Source organism: Buteo buteo, chromosome 12 (genome assembly GCF_964188355.1).
Source record: "Buteo buteo chromosome 12, bButBut1.hap1.1, whole genome shotgun sequence".
NCBI lineage: Eukaryota > Metazoa > Chordata > Aves > Accipitriformes > Accipitridae > Buteo > Buteo buteo.
Genome location: NC_134182.1, coordinates 7,507,607 through 7,531,943, shown reverse-complemented (window position 1 = coordinate 7,531,943; position 24,337 = coordinate 7,507,607). Strand labels below are relative to the sequence as shown.

The window sequence follows — 24,337 nt, the reverse complement described above, 5'->3', positions numbered from 1 at the left end:
ACCTATGTTAAAAGTGATGGCAAATATGTGGTCAGTACATTATAGCAGTCAACTTTCTGCGGTCAGGATACTGTCATAGTATCTTATGACAACATCTGAGACTCACGATCAGGTTAGATCCATTTGCACTGGGTGCCAGACAAACAGAATATATTGTTCCTGGCCTGAGAAATAAGACAAGCAGACAAACACTGAAATTAAATACCCCCACTTTTGCACCAGTTTCGTTTTTTCCTGACATTGCTTTTGTTGGATGTTTGGAGGGGAGAGGGGACGGGGGAGAGGGGAGAAATCAGAGAGTAGTTCATTCATATTCAATGGAGGGTCTTTCAAAGTCACTATCTTAATATGGAATAATCATTTCAGGAGAAAAATCGTTGGCGTTAAGTACAAATGTTTTCAGTTTCATAAGACGAGGAGCTACCAACATATGTTTCCAGCACGTGAAAAGCTCTTTTCAACATAAAAGTGTTCCTTTAAATGAAAATCCTGCAGCTGCGCTTAAGCAATCTAGGAAGGAAAATTTCTGGAGTCATTGTCAAAAGAGATTAGCTTTACAGAATAAGCAAGTAGGTCACTGTTACAGAAAAAGCAGTCTCTTGGCGGTTACTTGTCTAGACAGCTAAATAAGCTCTTCATCTACTAAACCTTAATTCAAGAAAAAAAAAAAAGGCAAAAAACCAAAAACCCAACAGTACCACTGTCAGATTTCCATCTTAAAGAATATACAGCAGGTTTATAAGACAGATTTCTAGCAGCTCGGCAATACTTCAACTGAAACTCTATAATCAAGGGAGATGCCCTTTACACAAGGATTCTGTTAATACCACTCAGTGACTTCAAAGGAAGGTCAAAGAGATTTCAAATACCAAACAAAACTACATTTGGAAAGCTCAAGAAGAAAGGACAAACAATCGGACTTCATTTTTTTTATTCCCTGTCTCAAAGGAAAAAAAAAAAATAAAAATCTTTATACACGCACACACCTTTTGACTGCTTTCCATGGTGGCCAAGGCAGTCACCTAACAGAAGCCTGGCAATAATAGGAAGATCAAGAAATTTTGCCCTGGTACTCATCAAATTTCAAGTAAAACTGGGAGGACAGGGAGTAGTAAACTTGCCCCCTTCAGGGAGCAGAGTGCCTCAAGCACACTTGCAGCAATCTTTCAAAGTACACTTAATAAGGTCTGACAACAGAAGCTAAAATTCCTGAGCAAGCGTCAGAAGGAGAGACACACAAGTGATCTAAGAAGGATCTCAGTAATTGAAGTCTGAGAAGTCATTTTCCAACATAAATCTTTTGTTTCTACCCCAGAAAGTTAGCTGCCGTGCACCATCTTTGTTTTAAAATAAAGTTTAATTTGTTCAGTGTAAAACACAAACAAAATAGAAGTCATGGCATACCTTGGCAAAACAAGATAGTGAACTTTGCTGACATCTAAAATGAGATTAGGCAAAAGCTAAAAGTATTTCTCTCCATCCCTGCACTCCCCACCCCTCCTCCCCACCCCAAATCCAAGATATGCATGAAAACATATCTTGCAAATGGTTGCTACTGGATGTTATACAGATGCTTAAGAAAGGATGTATTTTATCCAAAACAACATGCACGTACTTCATCCAGTACTCAAGTCTTTTAATGTTACATGATTTGAGACTACTGCATTTTTTATTACCAAGTACAATTTGAAACCATATACAGTTTTATACACACACCAATGTTTGTATATGGAAGTAAATAATTAGTAAGTATGACAGGATCAGTGAAGGGAACAAGATAATTTGGTTTCTAAAACAATTGTCAAGGTTTTCACTGTATAAATGGACAATACTTTTTTTTCTCTGTCTTATGACAATAGCTGTGCAAGTAACATTTAGATAACTGTTCTCGTGGTATCTCATGATGTCCTTACAAAGACTATCTCAGAAAAAATTCTCTGCTTCACTTTATGTTTCTGTATCCAGATTATTTTCTTACATCTCCTTGAGTACCAGAGAAGCTGACAAGTTGATTTTACAAATAAACCTCCATGTATTATACAGTCCCACTCAGCCAGAAGTTTACTTTTCAGTTTAGCAAGACCATTTGGACACTAAGGACTGGCAGACTTCAGTTGGCTCTCGGTATAGGTGCTCTCCCTTGACTTCAGGACAATCTTGCTAACCTTTCTAGCATACTCTACCTCAACATCTCAAAATCCAATCAAGAATCCAGGTTCAGGAAACACAAGGAGAGGAGCTGCCCACTCTAGCAGGGCTCCAACTTTGGTAACAATAGGAGAACCCTGTCCCTTACCATCACAACCTGTGCTCTTCAACAGGGTGTGGGTCTAAGGCTAACTATAAATTCAGCAGTTTTACCTAAACCTTTATTTTACTTGTCTTTCACTGTAGACTTTGGTAGTGTGTTGATTTAGACAGAGTTGGACAAAGATGTACAAAAAAACCCACTTTCCTAAAAGATCTTTCCCTGCTGGATTGGAGATTTTATTTGACTATCACTTATAAAGAGAAGATGCTTTCTTTTTGTCCTGGTTTCAGCTGGGATAGAGTTAACTGTCTTCCTAGTAGCTGGTACAGTGCTATGTTTTGAGTTCAGCGAGGGGAGTGAGTGAGCGGCTGCATGGTGCTTAGTTGCTGGCTGGGGTTAAACCACGACACTTTTCTAAGCAGAAGAAAAAATTTCTGTTGCATTTTTTGAACTTAGAAATATCAGAAACATTACATCTCTGTCAGAAGGGGCTAAAAGTCAAGAGAGAACTCGGGTATCTCATGCTATTAAACAAACATCCAGCTCACCAAAGACTTCTTTGAACAGGTATGAGCCAGAGCCAACAGCAGAGGAAGGCAGGAACATAAGCTCTTATCTGATTCTTTATAATTTTGTTGAAGCATCTCAAAAAAGTTGGATCCAATATCATTATTTTTCATGACTTAAAATCGTGTCCCGATTCATCTATTTTATGCCTCTGGATGGTTACCACTGTCTAATGAGTGCCACAGAGACAGGAGATAGTCAAGAGTCCTTTCCCATTTAAGCCATGAAAAGTTAGCCATACTTTAGCTTTTGATTCGGTTGTTGACATGTTCTCCAGTTCCAGTGGAGCACTGCAAGCTAGGGAAATTTGAACTTTCAAGACAAAAATCAGCAAGAACACAGAAGGAGGAAGAAAAGCCACAACAAACCACATATATAACACCCTCTTCCACAGGCTTAAAAGGACAGGGGATGGTCAAAAGTAGTTTCTACATCCTCTCTCCCACCCACCACACACCTTCTTTAAAGCACTTCACATCAGGTAACTCCTACTACTTCTGGTAACACACCTTCCAAACTCAATTAACACAACCAGAAACAATGTCATCAGAAAAAGGAAGTTTTCCTTTGTCACTGCAAGTGAAAATGGCTATGGGGTTGAAGAAATTATTCTGACTGGGTCACAGAACTATACTTATGTCCTGGTTTTAGCTGGGATAGAGTTAATTTTCTTCCTAGTAGCTGGTATAGTGTTGTTTTGGGTTCAGTATGAGAGAATGTTGATAACACTGATGTTTTCAGTTGTTGCTATGTAGTGTTTAGACTAAGTCAAGGATTTTTCAGCTTCTCATGCCCAGCCAGCGAGAAGGCTGGAGGGGCACAAGAAGTAGGGAGGGGACACAGCCAGGAGAGCTGACCCAAACTGGCCAAAGGGGTATTCCACACCATGTGACATCATGCCCAGTATATAAACTGGGGGGAGTTGGCCTGGGAGAGATCGCTGCTCAGGAACTAACTGGGCATCCGTCAGTGAGTGGTGAGCAATTGCATTGTGCATCACTTGTTCTGTATATTCCAATTATTTTATTATTATTATTATTGTCATTTTATTATTGTTATTGTCATCATTACTAGTTTCTTCCTTTCTGTTCTATTAATCTGTTCTTATCTCAACCCACAAGTTTTACTTTTTTCCCCCTGACTCTCCCCCATCCCACTGGGTGGGGGGAAAGTGAATGAGTGGCTGTGTGGTGCTTAGTTCCTGGGTGGAGTTAAACCACAACAACTTACTACTTCAAAAACCTCACACAGGCCACTGGGATCCCACTGTGGGGAGAAGAAGGAAGAGAAAACAACTCCCCCACACCCTTCAGAGACTCATTTGAGTCAGAGAAGAGCTGCATACACAGAAGAACATCCTGCATGCTTGATTCCCATTCTTTTAACTCATTTTTGCATGTGTGAGCCTTCCCGTAGATGCATTATCACACAGCAGGTCTGATGAAGATATTAACAAAACTAAGGCAGAAACCCTCTGGGACAGGACCACATCTGTCAAGGTCTCTGTGCGCTACCTTATTAGAAGTAGCGAATGCCCAGTAATTTACAAAGTGCAAGCCTAACCTACCTGAGCCACACCACACTTCAGCCAGGTGGCACTCAGTCTCACCAGGCTCCTTGCACAGCTCCACCACATCTCTGCAGGTCGTTTCAGGGGTGACTGGCACCTCAGTGAAGTGCTGCTCATTGTTACTGAGGTACACTGTCAGAAACATCTGGAAAAGACAAAGGCAAGAGCACACAGTTACTTTATAACACAAAGCCAGACTGCACATCAGAGTCACAATCCTCTCATTAAATGCATTATTTTCAACACAATTGTATCATTTAACTACTGTGCATACAGAATTTCAAAACAAAACCAAACTTCTTTTTAAGGTACAAGCAAGTGAGACACTATGGAAGTAATTCTCTGCTCAACTAAATTACATTGCTGGAGAATTGTTTGGTTTTAAACCTGGTCCTACTGCTCCTTCCTTCTCTCTGGTGATGTGCCAGAACTCCTCCCACCTTACTATACGTATATACTGCACCCATTTGACACAGCAGGAAAAACAGTCATCTAGAATTCAGAAATATTCTTTACAGTGAAAAACAATGGCAATTATATCTGGAAAAAAAAAAAAAAAGACTGGAGCTTACTACATAGGCAGTGAAGTGGAAACATAATTTGCATTTCCATAACACATTTTATCGGAAGGTTTCTTAGAAGCACAAGTTGACTTGCTACGCCCTTAGTCTCAGTCTGAATACAAGGTTCCCCCCAAACACCATTCACAGGAAAGCAAGGATATTTTACTTGGCTACCTCTTCACAGCTGCAGAATGATCCTTGATCTTTGGTTATTATTCTGTACAAACACACCACACAGCTAGACATTATTCCTGCTCATGTCTTTCCTGCCACAACTAGAAAATGAGCATTTTAAGAATTAGTTGCCTTATTTGATACAAAATATTGATGATTACTGCCTCTGAACACCACCTCGCTATATGCTATTAATATTAAACTGCTATCAAAGCTTAGCTCCTAGCTAAAAATTTATGTCAATTCTCTTCTGAGACCTATTCTCAACTTCAGTATCAAATGGCTGCTAGTCACATGCAGCAATCTGTGTTCACACTGTGTGAATACTCTGGAACAAGTATTTTTGATACCACTGCAAAGTGAAATTTAGCCTCATCTTCTTCACAGTTTTAGAAACCCCGTCTTGGAGATTCCCCCAGAACAGAACCATGCACACACATCCCTAACATCTCCAAAGGTTTTTCAGGGCTCTTCAAGTGTTGAGAGCCCCTCCACCCCTATGAGAGAAGCTGTCTTTATTCTTTTAAAAACTTCTACAAAAACATTCACATGCAGCATGTCTTGATATACAGAGTATAAGTATTTGTCCCACTTGTGGCAGTATAAACACTTGCAAATAATATTTCGGGCCCTGGCACTGCACCAGATTTAGCATCAGTTTCTGATCTCTGGTTTTGCCCAGCTCCCCAAGACAACATTTCTGTTAAGTTCCTAAAGACCTTCTACACATATTCACGTAGCAAAAAAAGCCTGGTGAAAGAGAGCTCAAGACTGTCTGTAATCCTTAGGAAAATGTTCAGACGCCCCAACCATTTCGTTGTCACATTATGGCAAAAAAACAAACACACACACACACTTGGAGCTTGTAAGGGGAGAAATTAGGAGAGAAAACGTGGAAAATGCAAAGGCAGCAACAAAATTCCAGTTACTGACCGATGGAAGCTGGTGAATCCCGTGGAGGGCAGGCAGGCAGATGGAGCAGGACACCCAGCACTTCAGGATTTTAGTTTGAATCAAGGCTGGGGTCACAGCTGATCACCCATGGGTGGCAGGGAATTTGTTTTAACGCTGCTCCCTCTCTGGTATGCTTTGTGTGGACCAGAGCTGTGTGGCAGGCAGTCAGGTAGGATCAGCTTACTACATCCACTCATTACATAGCAAAGACGGGCGCAACCATTGCGCTGTTTACAGCATAGTGCACTGAAGTACTGACCTAAATTAAGAGACAAAGCTTTCCAAGCAGGAACTCTGATACTCAGCTTTAATCTTTTGTCACTGAACATGCTATCTTTTGGATGTAGTGTTTCTAGAGGAGACTGACAGTGAGGGATGCCACGTGCAACGAGGTAAGAATATCACTTCATCACAAAAATTGGGGCAGAAAAGTGTAAAATAAAAAAGAGGCTCCCAAATAGCTGTAGAGCAGGGTTATATAGGTATGTAAAACACATCAACATTTCACATTTAATGCAGTACAACCTTGTATTCAGAGCAACACTAAAATTGCACAGGCTGCGTATCTGCAGTAACCTTTGTTGGTTTTAAAATATGAGCTCACAGATGGGCATTAAGAGAAAATTATAAAAAACATGGCATGATACACAAAGCAGACCTAATTTGACCCTAACAGGGCTGTTCACTCTTCAGTGTGCCTGTTTATATCCAGTTGTTAATCCTTAGGATTTACCAATACAGACAACTACACAGGAAGGATCACAAGTTGCCATTTCTATCCACAATGCTTAGGATAATTACTAATACATTAAGCCAAGAGCACTCAAACCTGGTGTGTGGGGGCCATTTCTGAGACTTGGTAGTGTCTGCATTACCTCTATCCCACGTATTCTATGAACTGGGGGAAAAAAAGCAACCAAATTCTGCAAGTTCCTTAAAAGCATACCTCACAGTCTTACAAGTCTAAAGGAACTAAAAGGCTACAAAATTAACATGACCTTCATAGTTACCTCATTCCACTTCCCTTTAGATGCAACGACAATGCTGAGATGATTCAGAAGTCCTCTAAGTAGCTGTGTCCCTCCTCTCCCACCCAAATGGTGGTCACATTTACTACCTTGCAGGAGAGAGGCAAGGCGCTAGCCCTGCCTGCTCCACTGCCTGCACATTTGCGAGGTCCCCTGGGGTAGCCTGCTCCCCACTTGGCTGCATCAGAGCCTAGGGCAAGCACTGACCAGAGAGTATCCATCACAGAGATGTCCCTCTCCCCAGAGAGGGCTGGGAAAGGTAAAGAAGGCTGGTGTGAACCAGAAGCCCGCTATGGCTTCTTGGCACTGCTCATATCCATCAGTGACTGCTGTTGCTTGCACCACCTCACATTAGGATCCCAAGAAGTCATCCTTCCACTGGGAATGGTTCAAATGCAACATTTATTAACTACCCTACCAGCTAGTTTATATTGCTGTTTGATCACTGCGCGGCAGCAAAAACCAAAGGAAACAGGAATACTCTCATGACGCCTTGTTCAGAAGTTTGAATCCTGTAGATTGCATCAAGCTAGAGCATAAAGCGGTCTTTTACTCCTCCCTGAAACCAAAGATGTTAAGACAGTTACATACAGGCATCAAGGAGTTAAGATAGAAGGAAAAAAGAAGAAACAACATGCAAAAAATTCAGTTTCAAGCTAGGTGTAAGTGGAAGAGTTGATAAAAAAAAGAGAGGAAGACAAATCTCAGTCAGACCTTGCACTACTTTTAAAGACAGCATCCAGGCAAATACTGAAATATCTGACAATTCCATATAACCTTGGATGAGGGTTTTTTCCTCTAAAGACTTTTAAAGATTCAGTTTTAGGAATGCCCAACATACAGGCTGAGCACTTTTAAACAGGAGTCAGGTCCCTAAGTTCTAAACTAAAGATTTCCCCTTCATTCCCCACTGCCAAGATGTACTCACTGTTTGTGGGTACTGAAGAGCTTTAAAATGTAAAAGCATTCCAGTACTGTGGCATACTTGCAAGAAACCAGGGATGTGTTGTGTACCTACTGAAGCAGTTCCTTTTAAAATCACATCACAGATTTCAGCTGACTCTGCTACAGCTTAGAAAATAAAAGTTTGCAGTTATGGAGCCACCAAATGAGGCAGTTCGATCGAATGCACCAAGGGCATCAAAGGGATTACCAAGGACACATGAGCTAAAGCAAGAGATAGTTTTTGCAAGGAATGACTCTGATATATGACTTATAAACAACTGAATGGCAAAACAGAGTACCAAACATAAAGGACTTTATGTCTCAAAAAAGCCTGCCACTTGAGACACAGATCTAAGAAAATCCAAATTGGTATGAATTACAACTTCGAGTCCTCTCAGCATGAAATATATAATTTTGTTCCAAACCATGTTACTTATGCATCACCTCCAACTACAGCCACTAAGTCTGGACTGTAACACACCCCGGAACAGGAAGAGAATGTAGCAAAAAAGCAAACAAACAGGAGGAGAGAAGGCGGCATCAATTAAAGCAAGTCACACCCGACTTTATAACCCTCCATCTCTCTTCTGCACGTCAGTCCCAAATAGCCTTACGTTTGCCCACAAATCTGATCCATTTGTTGCTAAGCTCACCAACAGGATCATTTCATACAATTGCACTGATATTAAATACGACATAACAGGTCTCAACATCTGTAAATAAGTTTTCTTCAACTGAAAGTAAAATATTTAAGAATAACTAGTTCTACAAAAGTGCTAGGCTATGACCACACTACATTTTGGCTCCTGCTTTGTTATACTAACCCCCCCTCCCCCCCCAAACAGCTTTCAAACCTGTTTGGAATACAAACCTGAGCAAACACATGCCTTATAATTTACATTCATCCAATGAGATATTGTTTCTTATCAAAGACCTGATATCAATCTTCTCTTTAGATCAGAAGACCTCAATTAGTCATTAAAAGGGGGGGGAAAAATAGAAATGCAATTTACTTTTCAGCTTTGATGGTGTTTCTGTAAGGATCAGACTTCTTTTACTCTTTACTTATTATGAAACTGGTACCACACTTCTTGGGTATTAAAAGGCTGTTAAATTGGACATTTTCTAATTAATATAATACTAATACTCGATTATTCAGGATGCAATTATTCAGGGGAAAACTCTATTATTGTGCATGATGCAAATTAAAATACAAGGACTTCATTAATCCCTGAAACTACCCAACTTCAAAGGATGAACATACTTTTTTTCCCCCAACAGTTTCTAGTGAAAGATCTAATTCAGATGATCAAATTTCAACAACGGACAACAATCTTCCAGGGCAAAACTCAGTCCTTTATAAAATATTATAATCAAGTAGAGAATTTATTAAAACAAGCAAACAAACAAAAACCACAAACAAACAAACTTAACGCTGGTTTTCACTATTTGCTGAATTCCTAACTTTATGCAGTCTTCCTGTACAGCATATAATATACAATACAAACTGTGGCATCTATTCATACAGCATTTTTCATCTTCAAAGCATCTTATGACCAGGAAGCTGTGACACAAGCAAGCCGTTTCCTACTTTATAGACAGGGAAACTTGAGGCATACAAGAAGGCAATGACAGAGACAAGAACATTATTTGGTAGCCAAACAAGCACACTGTCTCTCGAAATAGTCGTTTATTTCATTACTTTGCATTAGAGCTCGTAATATAATTCTGTACCACCTTCCATATTCTCTGCATTTTAGACCAAAACTCAATACCCTTGAACCACACAATACTAGTGTTGGGAGTTTTTAAATTTCTGTAAGACAGCTAAGTAATGGTCTTAGCTTGTGTAACAAATTTTCTTAGCTCTCATTTTTAAGGAGGCATTGGAAGTCATTCTTAAGGTTGATTATGCAATGCTTTGCAGTAATATTCTCTCTATTGTTATCCGAGTTATACCTATTAAATTACACTGCAAATGTTTCAACATAGACAATGTATCTTCCTACAACATGGAAAGCATGTACACCCGATGTTCTGTATAAACAAGCCTCCAAAAAGGAGCTCATAGTACACCCTTCAATGACTTTTCTACACAGTGTGGTTACACAGCAGCAATATACATCAATACAGAAAATGTATTTCACGATTATGTGAAACAGCTTTTTTTAAACACTGTGTGGGATGGAAAATAATTACAAGAATTTAATTTACATCCTGAACTAAAACATATTTGTAGAAGTTAATTTTAGTTAGCTGAAATACTAGCAACATAAAATTTTTAGAATGAATAGATTAACTATCAGATTTCAGGTACAGATGACAGAAATGAGAAATAACTGCTTCCACCCACAGACCTGATACCTACGGTTTCAATCACAAATGAGTCTTCCCTGATAAATATACAACCCCTCCAAACAAAGAGGTTTAAATGGAAGTCTTGCATCTTACCTAGTGGGAACACTGATGCTGCACCTTCCCAGATAGCCATAAAGAAATCAGCTGCTAAAATGGTATTTTTGCTGACTTGATGCAACTTTCTAAACAACAGAAGACAGCCTGCACAACAGCACATTCTCCTGTTCTGATAAGCAGCATTCTGAGCTGGTGCATAGTTACAAGTCTCCGCTTAATGCAAAGTATACCACGATAATAAAGTAATTCAGTGATTCTTTCGCATCAAGTTCCTCAGAACCTGAAAACAGCCCTTCAGGAGGCAGCATCCTCACTTATTGTACCCAAAGATTAAGGTAAGCAAAAGATAATAGACTTACTAGAAGACAGGCACACAGGATGATTGCTATCCCCGATCCTTTTCATATTCAGCTGTTTAATAAAGTTAGGTTCAACAGAAATGCAGAGTAAAGTTTAGTATTTGCCTATGGCCACACCCAAATGCATAGAGTTAGGTTCTTGCCGTCTCACCCACTGCACACACTACTCCATTTATATTGTACTGGCTTTTGGCCATAAATAAGAGAAAGGAAGTTATGATGCAAGGTAGGTGGAGTACAGTAGGAAGCACCATGGGACTGTTCAGATTATTCCCAGTCTATATAAAGCACAGCCCTTTTCCCTTTCAATTGTATCACAGAAGAAAACAAGACTGAGCCTTTAATCTCAAAGGCCTGGTAGTTTCTGCTTGCATAGATTATTTTAAAGATAAGTTTATTATGTATTTGTATTTTATCTTTGGTAAAAATGTCAATTTTTTCCAGGACTTAAAATACAATGTACATCTATGTGCACTTTGGGAGGTATGGGGAAAAAGAGCTACAAACAGCAAAGAGGAAGCTTTCCACTCCTCTTCCTTTTTTTCCTCCCTCTTATCCTTAATGCAGAGAGAGCAGAATGAAAGCCATCTGCTTTTGGTATACACTAGTTACACTGGGCAAATGCTATAGCACAAACACCACATTACATCTCACTATCAGGCATGCATCCGAATCATCATTAGGGGAATCTGAAGAGCTTCAAGGAAAACAGTCCAAGTTCTGGCCAAGCATTGTTACCAGCTGAAATTAACGGATGTAGGTTTGCAACCTTCCTACTTTCATGGACTACAAACTCAAAGACAGAGCTCAGTGCTTCAGTTCAGACTTACAAACGAGGAAGATGCAATTACAACCTTCCTGCTAAGCCTTATAGAAAATCATCATCATCATCTTAGTTTAGCCATTTTGATTTTGTGAAATCTGTCAAGCGTAGCTCAGGACTGGTAAATAGATGTTTCCTAACCTACAACCCCCCTCTTTCAGCAGAGTATTATGCACAAGGTCATTAAGACAGCTTTCTGAACAAAGACTTTTACTTTGTACCCAAGTTATATTTTCCGACTTGACACTTTTCTTCAGTCATCCTCATACACAAGAAGAGAGCAAACATCCTCCCATAAACCAGACATCAGAAAGGTCTATGCGAATGAAGCTTACTATTTTGGATGAACACTAAGCACAGGTGCAACACACTCCACCTCCTTGGTTGAGCTACCACATATCACTGAAGGCAAGAATGTTTCAAATCAAGTGTGGCTTTTAAAGCCACTTACACTTTTGTACTACCGGTATCTATTCTAACATCAGCATTAAATAGAAGAAAACATTCTAAAAGATACAGGCCAGTTTGTTTGGGTTTTAAGATACATAAACTAAATTGGTTTCAGTAACATATGTAGGAAACCACAACCTTTTACTGAGCACCCACATTTCCCAACACATCACATACAGCTCATTCTGCTCGGACCTGAATCCACACTTGGATTTGCATCAATTTAGTTAAATAACTGCAGGAATTAAGGGTAAACAAACCCTGAATATATTCTTCATATTGTACCACACGGCAGCATGCTCACAGATCTCTTCCCATTGCCACCTGTGAAGTTCCTCTCCTCCACACATTTCCCCCTCCTCGTACTCTTCCCCCTTCTCCCCAGATCCTTCCTCGTGGCTCCCTAGAGCCACACTTTTGCACTGTTGGACACTTCACCAAAACCTGCTGCGAGTTGACTGGCAGAAAAGCAAGCCTACACATGGTGTTTGGACTTGCACAGTTGGTGTCCTACTTGGAGCTTGCTCCTCCTCCTCCTGGAGTCAGCAAAGGAGAATTGGGTCTTTGGAGGCTTGCCCCTTCAGGCAGACTCTGCCTCATCTTCTGAGTTCAGCACTGAGTTATAAACACTTGGTACACAAGGAGAAAGCAATTAATACTATTTTCAGGCAGATAAAAAAATGGTACCACATAATTCTTACAATAGGTGCTACGCTCTGGAAAAGGATAACAGTCTAACTCATACAACATAACCACAGGGGTTTACAGCTGGTCCTCCTCCCATTCTTCAGTATCGCAACACACACTGCACCTAACAAGAGCCTAAAGCCAAAGCAACATCCAAGTATAATGAATGGGGTTATGAACTCAAGCTTAAGCCTGAATCATCTCAATTTTCTGTACTTGCGTCAAACCCAGAGGCAGTCTTTGTGCTAAGAAAAAAAAAAAAAAAACAAACCTCAAAACAACAAAAAACACCCCACCTAAATAAAGGAAAATAAAAAAAGAAGCTAAGCTGCTCTTGCTGCTCTAGAGCTTTGCATCCCCCCCATTAGCAGCAAGTGTTTTCTTAGCCTCCTAGACAGCTAGAGGCCAATAAAAAGCCACACTAAGTGCTGCCTGTCAGGACACTTGAGAATTGCACCTCTCAAAATTGTCCCTTAAGATGCATGTGTATTCTTACAATGAAAAGAAAGCCTAGTATTTTTCCTGGTAATCAAAAAAGATTTTGTACAAGCCAGCACCCTTCATAGAGAAAAGCAAAGTTACACCCGCATCAGGGATGAAAGCATATTTAAACACAACCTACACCTAAACAAAACAGGCTATCACAGTAAACTGGCACCTATACCACCCACACCACACCGCCCACTGCCTAAGACACCAACTCTTTACTGGGTTTAAAAATACTCATTTTCTGCTTTTCCAGCCAACATAATAACCTCACCAATAAAGAGACAATCAACATTCACACCAGGAAGCACTCAACCTCAGCCCACCAGAACATGCACGTCAAATCCACATTTATCATGAACCAAGTGCCTGACCCACACATCAAGCAAATTTATTACCTTCTATTTACTAGCAACAGGGGGCTGTGCTCCTGGGAGCACCCCTTGGGGAGGCAGAGTATTTAAGTAGAAAAGAGTACTCTTTTTTTTTTTTGTTTGTGAGTTAGTGTCTACCTCAAACAGTTTTTAAAAAAAATGAATAAGAGAGCATAACCTTTGTGATTTAATAACAACACAAAACAAATCATGTAGCAAGTCAGAAAAAAAAGAAGCGTAGAACATTGGTTTACTCCAATCCCAGCAACTTCATAGAGGTTAGTGTCAAACACCTTTGAAAGTACTACTCCTGACATCATGTTAGTCACCCCTCCAGGAAAACAGCTGCCAAAATCTGTGTCCTACCTCCATAAAACAGATCTATGACAAACCAAAACGCTTATGACACGCACAGGTAGGTCAGAGGACACGCCATTTCTGGCACCTGAAACAATGACGCATGTTTAACCACATGGGTAATTCCAGTATGGGGAAAGTCACAGGATATACTGTTTGGGCTGTTCTGTGATACAGGCTGACCAGTCTGGTATCCTGAAGTGCATTACTACAATGTGAAATTCAGGGGCCTTTTAGCACACCACAGATTGACATCTCTTCTATGCTGTGACCCTAGAACATGCTGTTCAGTCATCTACCTTCAGGACAAGCAAAAAAGAAACAAACCCAAACTAGGAATGTCAGACCATGTAGCACAACAGTCTGTGTGCTTTACTGCTTTCAAGGTCAGCTCCAGCTTCCCATATACTTGCCTCCAGGAAGCAGAGGCTTCCTGCTATATGAGCTTCTCAATCTCACCAGGATAAATATATGTTTGCATTAGTCCAACTTAATCCTCACAGTGAGCAAGAATACCCAAAGGTGGTGGAGAAATTCCCCTCTATTACCATCTCTCAAGATGACATGGAGGTTAAGGAAAGCATAAGGTATCATCTGACTCCTACAGCTTAGCTGACCTAAACAGTGAGCTGACAGAGGCAAGCCATGCTCTCCTCAAATCCCCTCCATTATGTCTGATTATGCAGCCACATGGCAAATCACTTCCACCATATAAGCCTTTTAGTTGCTTTTTGTCTTTAGTGTAGATAGCATTTCCTCCCAACCAGCTGTTACCCAACTCCTTACTAAATTTAAGGGGAAGCTACAAAAGACACATGGCTTTGGGTGGGGATGGAAACCAAAGGAACAAGACCATCCATTTGAGCAGCATCCTACTATTAAATTAATTAGGTGTAATGTCACACCATACCTCTGCAGAAGGGTAGCTCTTTCCGATTCACCACCAGTTCTGGGTGGGAACGCACTCCTGTTGTAATGGAAGTGTACCTTTAAGAATGCCAAAGACAATCAAGCACAGGCATTTTGCGCTGGTTATCACATCTATTTGATAACAGCTGAAGTTATTTTTCAAAGCCATAAAGAAGGGGTTTTATCCTACCACTTCTGGGCTGCAAACACACAGGAAGTCATTAGTAACTGTGCAGATACTGAAGAATACTATACTACAACAACACGCACTCAATTGGCACAGAAGACACATTGAGCTTTCGCACCAAAGCAGATGGATCTTTTTTGTTACTTTGCAAGTTAAAAGGGACCACTGGGGCTATTCCAACACTGGAAACGATGGATGGTCAGATGTTCTTAGTCAACCACATTATAATGGGATATGTACAACAACTACAGCAGAACTGGGAAGGACAAATCTTGCCCCGTCAGTCAGCCCGTTAGCCCACCAAGCACCCCGCTTGATCTAACCTTTGCTCCTGTAACATGGAGCTCTACATTCTTTAACTTTCATCAGGAAACATTCAGCTACTGTAACAGAAGCTGCAGAAGGGTGGCAGATTGTACAGTTGATCACTGTCTGACAGGTTTTATTTAAGTGCCGCTCACTCCCCAGAGCTCATTCTAGGCAATACGGCGCTCTACATAGACATGCCAGCTGAGAAGTGAAGGAAGGGAGAGCAGTTCATCAGAAGGAGGCAGCAGGCTTGCTGGGTGGCTCTGCATGTTGTCACCAGCAAAGTCATGACTGTCACCTTCACAGACGGCCTTGTATGAGATGGTGGTCACTGAGGTGATGTCACAGCTATTTTAAATGAATTAAACAAAGTAGAGTTTAATCAAATCAACATTTATATTATGCCGGGCTTCTCAACAGGCTTCTTTTGCCCCAAGAACTCCAGAAATTGTCCCCCTCAGCCTGTTACTATTCATTCAGCTTCCCTGGAAGTAGAAAACTTTTTCTCTAACCCAACCTCACTAAATGCTATTTGCAAGAAAAGCACTCTAAGTAACGATGGTTTTGTGCAACACTTGGAAACCACACTGTAGCAAGGCCTCACGGGCAAGGCCTACGTAAATAGCATAGGAATAACGATGCAGAGGCAAGAAGCACACAGTGCCATTTCCATAGCTTCCCCACACAGACCTTTACTTGTAGTAAAACATGTTCTCGAAAGGCTGGAAGACACAGCATGGCTATTGGTGATAAAGTGGCTATGGGACGGCACGACAAGTAGGAAATGCTCTTCAGAAACACGGCTTATGACCCATGGCTTTGTCATTTTTGGTGTTTCACTAAAGAGCTTCGTGGCATTCTCCAAGGAGGTCTGGAGTATTTTGCCTGGCCCCTACACACCCTGCCTTTCACAACTCAGCGACACCTCCCTCCCTCCCTCTCTCTTTTGCACCCAGAAATCAGTCATATTCCCTGCTACGTCAGCTTTTCCTGAACACTTCATTATGTTGAGACACACACAGTCTTAGCTACAGCTGAAATCAGAAAACTTCGAACAAATTCTGGGAATCCCATCCTCTAGAGGGTCTTCCGAGCCCTGGGATGCCCAAAGATGGCAAGAATGGATTTCACTTTCCTGGGGAAGTCAGGGCAGGAGCCATCAATCACTGCTCTGCATGGCCCAGATACTGATCTGGGTGAGGTTGTAGATTCAGGGCAGCATACACTTATGTAGGATGGAGAGGAGGGTAAAAAAAGGTGTTTGCACACACTTTTAAAAAAAAAAAAAAAAAAAAGGCACACCAGACAAGCCACACTCTCAAGCAGCAAGGAAATTACCACCGCGTTACAACTGCACAGGTATGACAGAAACAACTGACTACGAGCCCCAGCCACAGGGAGTAAGAGCGTTCCTGTACATTTCTGTGTGATTTGCTAGCCCAGCCAATTTGCACAACTTCAACTTTGTCCAGCAAAACTAAGGAATAGGGGGATGAGATCCCTGTGTGTCTTGCTGAAGTGGCTACTGAAACCCAGAAAGAGGACAGTCACCTTGCAGAAGGCCAGGCCTCCGCACCTTGAGAATGCAAGACGGGTACTCTACACCAGTGCTTATGTGTAGTCTTCCAGCTCCTTATTTGCACACTGCAAGGCTGCAACATGTTCACAGACCAGCAGGCCGCTGCTCCGCTGAAGTACCAGAGCACATTGGTGGTTTGGTGCAGCATAGAGCTCAAATGGAATAACAATGACAGCATTAAAAAAAGAACCTGAAGAAGATCTAAGAAAATATGGATTTTTTCCTCTTTTAAATGACAGAAGGAAACTGAAGGTTAGAAAAATACACGATTCCAGAGACTCTTCCTTAGCTTTCAATTTAAACAAACAATGGGATTTAACACTCTATTCCAATAGAGGAAAACTAGTAATCTAAGCTTAGATCTAAATTGCTCCTTACACAGTTAAGCTTCACAAAAGAAAAGTATCAAAAGACAAGGAAACTCTCCTGAATTATTCAACAAAAAACAAAACCCACATGCTGCTTGTTATATCCAAGATATGCCTTAAACAGTGAAACAGGAACACTGCCTTTACACACATGTAAAGGATTTATGAATAAGCACTTCTTCTGGGGACTGTTCTCAAGTGTGGAACAGAATAAACTACCATTAAGGTTCTCTCCCCATTCATGATTAACCCTACAGAAGCAGGGGTGCAAGCAATGTAATTACTTTAAGCAAGATCATTTAATGCTTACGTTGGATATGACAAACTTGTATTCCAGCTGCACCACAATGTACCAGTTGGTTTGACTCTACAGGTCTCCCAAATACCAGGCTGAACTCACTGCATGTGCTTTAACAAACGGCTTAACCTCTCTGCACCTTCCACTCACTTTATTAATTGCTCTGATCTGTAGCAGTTAGTATTTTACAGGCCAGATGTTTGATATTGAAAGTCAGAAGCTTTCAAGTCAGCAATTGAATGTGTCTGTGTTTTCACTTGAGTTTGGGTACTACAACTATAACCCAGATACGTTGCAGATAAAGGTTTTCCTGAATCATTTCATAATCAAGAGAACGGTGCAGAACAAGGGATAATTGCAGTACATTTGATTTTAAAATGTAGGTGCTTTACTTTGCAAAAGGATTAAATAAAGATGTAAGAGTAGGATTTAAAATTAAAAAAAAAAAAAGCAAGAAGTGTTCCCCTAATCCTCCTTTTTAAAATAGATGCCAATAAAAGCTAGGGCACTGCACACGTCATAGAATCATATCATATTAAGACCTAGCAGCATCACTGTAGCATAGAAGAAATTGTTACAGAAACAATGGTACCATCTCAGTAATAAAATTTTTGGTATTAACGCCACAGCAACAAAATCCCAAAGGGCTCATCCTTTAGACACAACTAGGTTCAACATCCACGTAATGCCATCACTATGGTGAAACAACTGGTGAGGACACATGCATGACTAACTCTGAACACCAGCAGCAAGATCCAGAATATTAATGATTAACAAAAAGCAAATAGCAAAAGCAAGCAGAAGACTAGTTTCTGCCTTTTCACATGTCCAGCATCATGACAGAGCGATGATTGCTCTTCTGTCCCCGATTCACTCACCATTCCTCCTCCATGAACATTTATCCCAAACTACAGCAATCTAACACCATTTCAGACAATGTTTCAGGTCTTTCATGTTCCACAGAAAAGCCTGAAACCTCTAAAACAGTTAAGCAACAGTGACTAAGATCATTAAGTATACTTCACATGATGTCCAGGATTTCTAGTGACCTTTATACACAGTATCATACAACTGTTTAAGAACTGAAGATCAAAAAGACTTAGCCTGACTCACAAGTGACTAAGCTGAGAGAAACCAGGCCTAAAGATAATAAAACTGAGAGCAAAGAGAAGAGTTTTATCTGCTTGTTACACCTCGTGAATAGGAGCACCTTCCAGTTTCCAAAACATTAAGTAAGTTTTCACACTTCACAAGAAGTCGACAGCCCACAGATTAAAAGGATCTGGGGATTCCTTTGTTATCAGTGGGCCCACGCAGAGGGCAGCAAGAAGTCCTCCTCCAGCTGTGCCACCAAGCTATGGGAGGCAGCTTAAGTCAGTCTCGCCAGGGTTATCCAACTCCCTCTTCAGAGAAACTGTGCGGCAGCAAGGCACAACTCTGCCCATAATTAAACAAGCTCAATAACACGCACAGTGGGAGAGCAAGGAGAGTCCCCGAGGCAGACTACTAACAAGGACAATGGCTAGACAAATGGAGCATTTTCAAGACAGTTTCTTAATCAATAATTTGAAAGGAATGCTAGGCACACTGCCATTCTGCTAGTTTATTCTGCTGAAATAACCTTTATACCTGCCTCTTTTAAACTCCAACTGACTTGCATGTAAATTAATCCCACAAAGCAGACCTGCTCGCTATTAAAGCAGAGATCTCATCTGGCAACACTAGGAAGAAAGAAAAAAAAAAAAAAAGAAATCCTGTGAATTATCCACCCACCCCAAACTTCATCACTGCATAGCAGCCCTTGAAACAGTAAATGCAGGAGCCCCACGAGGCACTCACACCCTGAACTGTTGAATAGATCAGAAGCAGCATAATTAGCTATTCCCATGGCCTCCACAGCTTGATCTGGTATGAATTTGTAATATTGCCCTTCCTCCATTTCTGATAAAAGCCACACAAAGAAAGATATTTAACATACCGCAGCATAATATAACACAAATTGCAGACAGAGGGCTAAGGTATTAAAAAAAAAGTCATTTAAGAAATTAAGTGCATTTAAAACTATTCCTGGAACAATTATTCATGGGACAGAAAAAAAGAAAAAAAAAAAGATCTTGTAACAACATGAAGGGGCGGGGAAGGGGGGCAACAGTAGTCTGGGAACCTCAAGGCAATATTTCCTATTGTGCATAATGACAGGTCACAGTCTATAAGAGAAGTGCAAGAGGTAGGCGAAGTTTAGTGGTAAAAAAGCTCAGCAAAACAATCACCTAAGCTTTATTCAGCATTCTAGACAAAATACTTTAAACACTGAATACCACATTAAAATGTCTGAATACAATCACAGTATTAAAACTTTTAAATGGTTAACATTAAATGGAAATTCAGTTAAAAGAACACACAATAGATACTAAATACTTTGATCAGGTGAAGACAGGAGGCATGTGCTCAGAAGAGCTCAGTCTGAAGCCCCATTCATGCACTGAAATTCATGCAGGCAGACAAGAAAAACAGTTAGTGACCGATAAACCTGATCGGAGCTTAAATAATTAAAAGACTACAGGAAATGGAGCTGAGATCCTACAGATCACTTATTGGTATCATAACAAGCTGTTAAACCCTACTGGGCATCAGTTTGTTTATAAACTTATAGCTGCTCATCTTACAAAGTGCAAGAGATTCATTTCTGTTAAAGTTTCTTTAGTTAAGCTGCAAGAAGTGTTTCCTAAGAAAATTGCCCAAGATGGGCTACGACTCCACTACTACAGTAATTCAGAATCCATATGGCAATTCCAATTAACTGCCTAACAGAACAAGCAAACCAACTTTAATTGTAGGGGTTTTTTAAAGGTTAAAAATACATTTTAAAAACATACACACATCCACAAAGAAGTGAGCATTCTGCAATGAAAATACGTACTTTAAGTCCAGTGCTCACTGGACATAACAGCTCAGAGAAGACCACTTGGAACAAGGCATTCAACAGACTTTAGAAGGAAACCACAACTCGTTACGGTATCAAAGTTGCAGGGTTACACTTAAAGCTTAGTTTAACTTGATTAGAAAAGAACATCCTATCAGGAGACTTCAGTTTCAGAAATTTAAGTCATTTCTGATTATAGAAGGCAAAACTAATTTAGGAATTTAAGCACTCTCCAGTTTGCCAAGTGAGTCCCTAACCATAACAATATATCTGCATGTCTGGATCCATCCTGATTTCAAGGCGGCTCCCAATAACTACTGCATGCAAGACAAATTGCAAAATGGACCTCATCTAGATCAAGGGGTTTTGATCCAAAAACTTCTTTGGGCTTTAAAGGGTAGCTCAATCTGTGTTACCTCCTACTATCTGCGAAAAGCCATTTACCCAGTATGCATAATGATGCAAATTATTTCTCAATACACGCTCTTCTTTAGGGTAATAACGTAAAATAAGGGAGAGAGACCAATTATGCTGCAGAAAAATATGCTATTTTAGAAAGTGTTTCCAGCTCCTTTTCACTACTTAACAGTACCAGTCACACTCCCACAAGCCTTCGCAGATGAAAGTTGAGACAACTTCACACAGCTTGCCAGCATTAACCCTGTTACTACCTTCATCAGTACAGCTACACACAAATTACTTCATATTACACCCTTATGCAGACTTCTAATCACATTGTCCTGACATATGGTTACAGCAGCAGTTTAGCTCCTATCTGTCATCACCACAAGGAAAACATTCCCATTTCAGGGTAGTCTACCAAGAGCACAAGTAGTTATGCTGCTACAGCAGTTTCCAAGCTTTTCACTGGCAGCTGCTCAGAGGTGAATTCCTGGCTGGGCTCACGCTTGCTGTATTCCCCGCTTGGGGTCACAAGCCCTCCTGTATTGTTTAATCCCTTGTACACGCTACCTTCTGGAGTGGGGGAGAGATGGATCCGGAGTAGAGAGTTAAAAATCTCATACAGGCAATTTTATTTGGATGGTGGGGAAGAGAAAGAGACACTGTAAGAAACGTTAGGCCAGAAACAAAACATTTTGCAGATGGTTTAGGGCCAGCCTACTACTCATTCAAACAAGGCAGATAAAGATACTCGAGACCATGAATACCTCATTACTGCATAAATAAAAGAGCAGTCAGATGTCCTGCTCCCTCCTGACTTTCCTCAAACCCTCCTCTTCCCACCCCAAACTCTTTCAATCTCTTTCTATAAAGATAAGCGAGATTACCTTTATTTTTTTTACATTAACTAGAAGACAATGATGAAGTTGTAGAAATACTTCAAAAAAAAATAATAGTAAGAATTACTTTTGTCACTGCATTTTCCACACTTCCATATTCACATTCATGTGAGTATATTACTATAAAATGTTTTCAAAGTGGCAAGTAGCTGTTTATGTGCCCTACAGCCAATGGACCAGAGCACTTCTGTTAACACTCTTTTGCACTGCTGGAAATCTTATCCCTCTGAAGACTATACCAAAACTCAGCTTTTTTGGTTTTGTTTTTTTTTAAAGCTGAATTAAAGTTCTAATACTCATATTTTTAATTCCTTTAGCCACATTCAACCTTCACAAATCTTTCATTATTAACAGTAAACACAATGTGAAAATGCTGTATCCATCCCTTTATTTATGGGTTAAAAACCAAAATTACTAATGAGTCAAGTCATCGGCCAAAGAAAAGTCTGAGCCACCAGGGCAATGCATACTCTAGAACTTGTCACCTGCACATGCTGATGGGATAAGACTGCTCCTGCTTGTTTTCTGCTTTATTTGAACTCGGTGACAAGGAACTGGACAGCAATAGCATCTCTTAGAGATTTCACTGTTACATGAGGGTGCTTACCTAGCTGTGTTTTGACATGGGTTGAATTAACACCTTATTATATTTACTGCTTGTTTTTCTTAGTTTTTCATGGGTAGACAACACCACAGTTGCACAACACATTGACTATTTAATCTGTAGTTGGGCTCATATTCCTTCTGTTCCTCCCTCATTAGTTGCAGCAATAGTCACCCAGCCTTCTCTAGTGTTTTGCGAGATCAAATTATCACTCATTATTTCCTCCTAATTGCAGAGGAAGAACCTCACACCGACAGCAAAACAAGCATCCCCGAAACACCCATATCCTTCCAGCACGGATTCCCAGTTTCACCTCCCAGTACAGTTCCTTGCTTGATTCAAGTCAGCTCCTGGAAGAGTTAAACTGGAAATAATCTTTAATAGAAGAGTGCTGTTGAAAGGACTACCTATGCGTGCAAAGCTACTCGGTATCAAGCGCGGTAAGGCAGGCCATATCGCCGGGGGGAGGATGGCGGAGAGAATGTTTTAAGGCACCCTCAACTCGGACTAAGCAGGTATTAAGCTTGCTGGGATTTTCTGTACATATTCCAGTCTCTCGGAACAACAGATTATGGATTTCATGGGGCATCCCTGCTGGTAAAACCAGGTGTTCAGGGGCAGGCATGCTTTTTAAGGAAGCCAAGTGTTTTATGTCTTCACCTTCATGTGTTTTGTGCTGAAAACTAAGCAAAGCTGCTGTGCTATGCTTTCATCCAACTTCAGCTGACAAAACCGGTGCAGTTTTAAAATCCACGTTAAAACACCGATAGGAGGTGGTCCTCCCTGTCCCTTTTGACAGTGTTAAACCAGAGACACCTCCCAGAGCAGGGCAGGTTTAACACACACAGACTCGAACAACTCCTGAAACTCTCCCAGCCGGCAATGGGAATACCTACCCCCCAGAGCTCCTAATCACTTTAAACCGTAAACAACATGGACACCATCTTCCCCTTGAGTCCGAGCACTCGAAAACAAAACTACCCCCCAGAAGCAGCAGATACGGCTCGTTTCAAGGCAACTTTAAGAACTTCATACCATTATTTAAAAAAGCAGGATTCAGAGGAGGTGCCTGTTTACCCCGCGGGGAGCGGAGCGAGCAGTCCCAGCGGGACAGACCTATATTTGCCCCCCCCACCCCCCGGAGCGGGACGAAGGTCCCGGGCGCTGCGAGCCCCCCTCCGCTGCCGCCGCCCCCCCGGCCCCGCCGCGGTGCTACCAGGGCCCCGCGCCCCCCCCCCCCCTTCCCCCGCCCTGGCTCTGCTCCAGCGGGCCCGTCTAACAAGTTGATCCCGGCGTGAAAAAGGAAGAAAAGGAAAGGCTGAGAGGAGGAGAGAGGGGAGGAAAAAAAAAAAAAAAGCCGGGAGGGGGAGGGGAAGCCCCTGCGCGGCCGCACCGGAGCCCGACGCCGGGCAGAGGGAGGGAGGCAGGCGGGGAAGGCCGGGGGGAAGGAGGGTCGCCCTCCCGCCCCCCTCCACGTCCGCAGGATCCATTTTCCCTCCCGCTGCCCCGCTCCAACTTTCCGCACCCCGGGGGCGGCCCCCGGGCGCCTCCCGCCGCTCCGCGCCGAGCCCTCGCGGCCCTGCTTGCCCCGGGACTCACCGGCATCATCTTGGAGCCGAACCGCATGGGGGCGGCCGGTGCCGGCCCCGCCGCCCGGAGCGGGAGACCGGCGACCCGGGAGGCGGAGGGCCTGCGCTAGCGCCGGGACGCGCGGGGAGACCTGTTGCGGGGAGGTGCCCGGCCTCGCCGCCCGGCCTCCGCTTTGTTTCCCACCGGGCGCCGCTCTCCCGCCGCTACCGTCGCCCCCGGCTCCGCTCCGAAACTAACCCCTGCCCGGCGAGGAGGAGCCGCCGCGC

At 41.8% G+C, this 24,337-nt stretch overlaps 1 protein-coding gene across 1 annotated transcript in view; it reads right to left on the bottom strand.

The window, feature by feature from the left end:
- The window catches only part of TP53BP2 (tumor protein p53 binding protein 2), a 50,941-nt gene extending 26,604 nt beyond the window's left edge, over positions 1-24,337 (bottom strand). Inside the window, exons 1-2 of the mRNA XM_075042568.1 lie at positions 24,081-24,337; positions 4,386-4,533 (exon numbers count right to left, since the gene is read on the bottom strand). Coding sequence (XP_074898669.1) covers positions 4,386-4,533; positions 24,081-24,107 — 175 coding nt within the window. The 5' untranslated portion in view covers positions 24,108-24,337. The remainder of the gene's footprint in view (positions 1-4,385; positions 4,534-24,080) is intronic.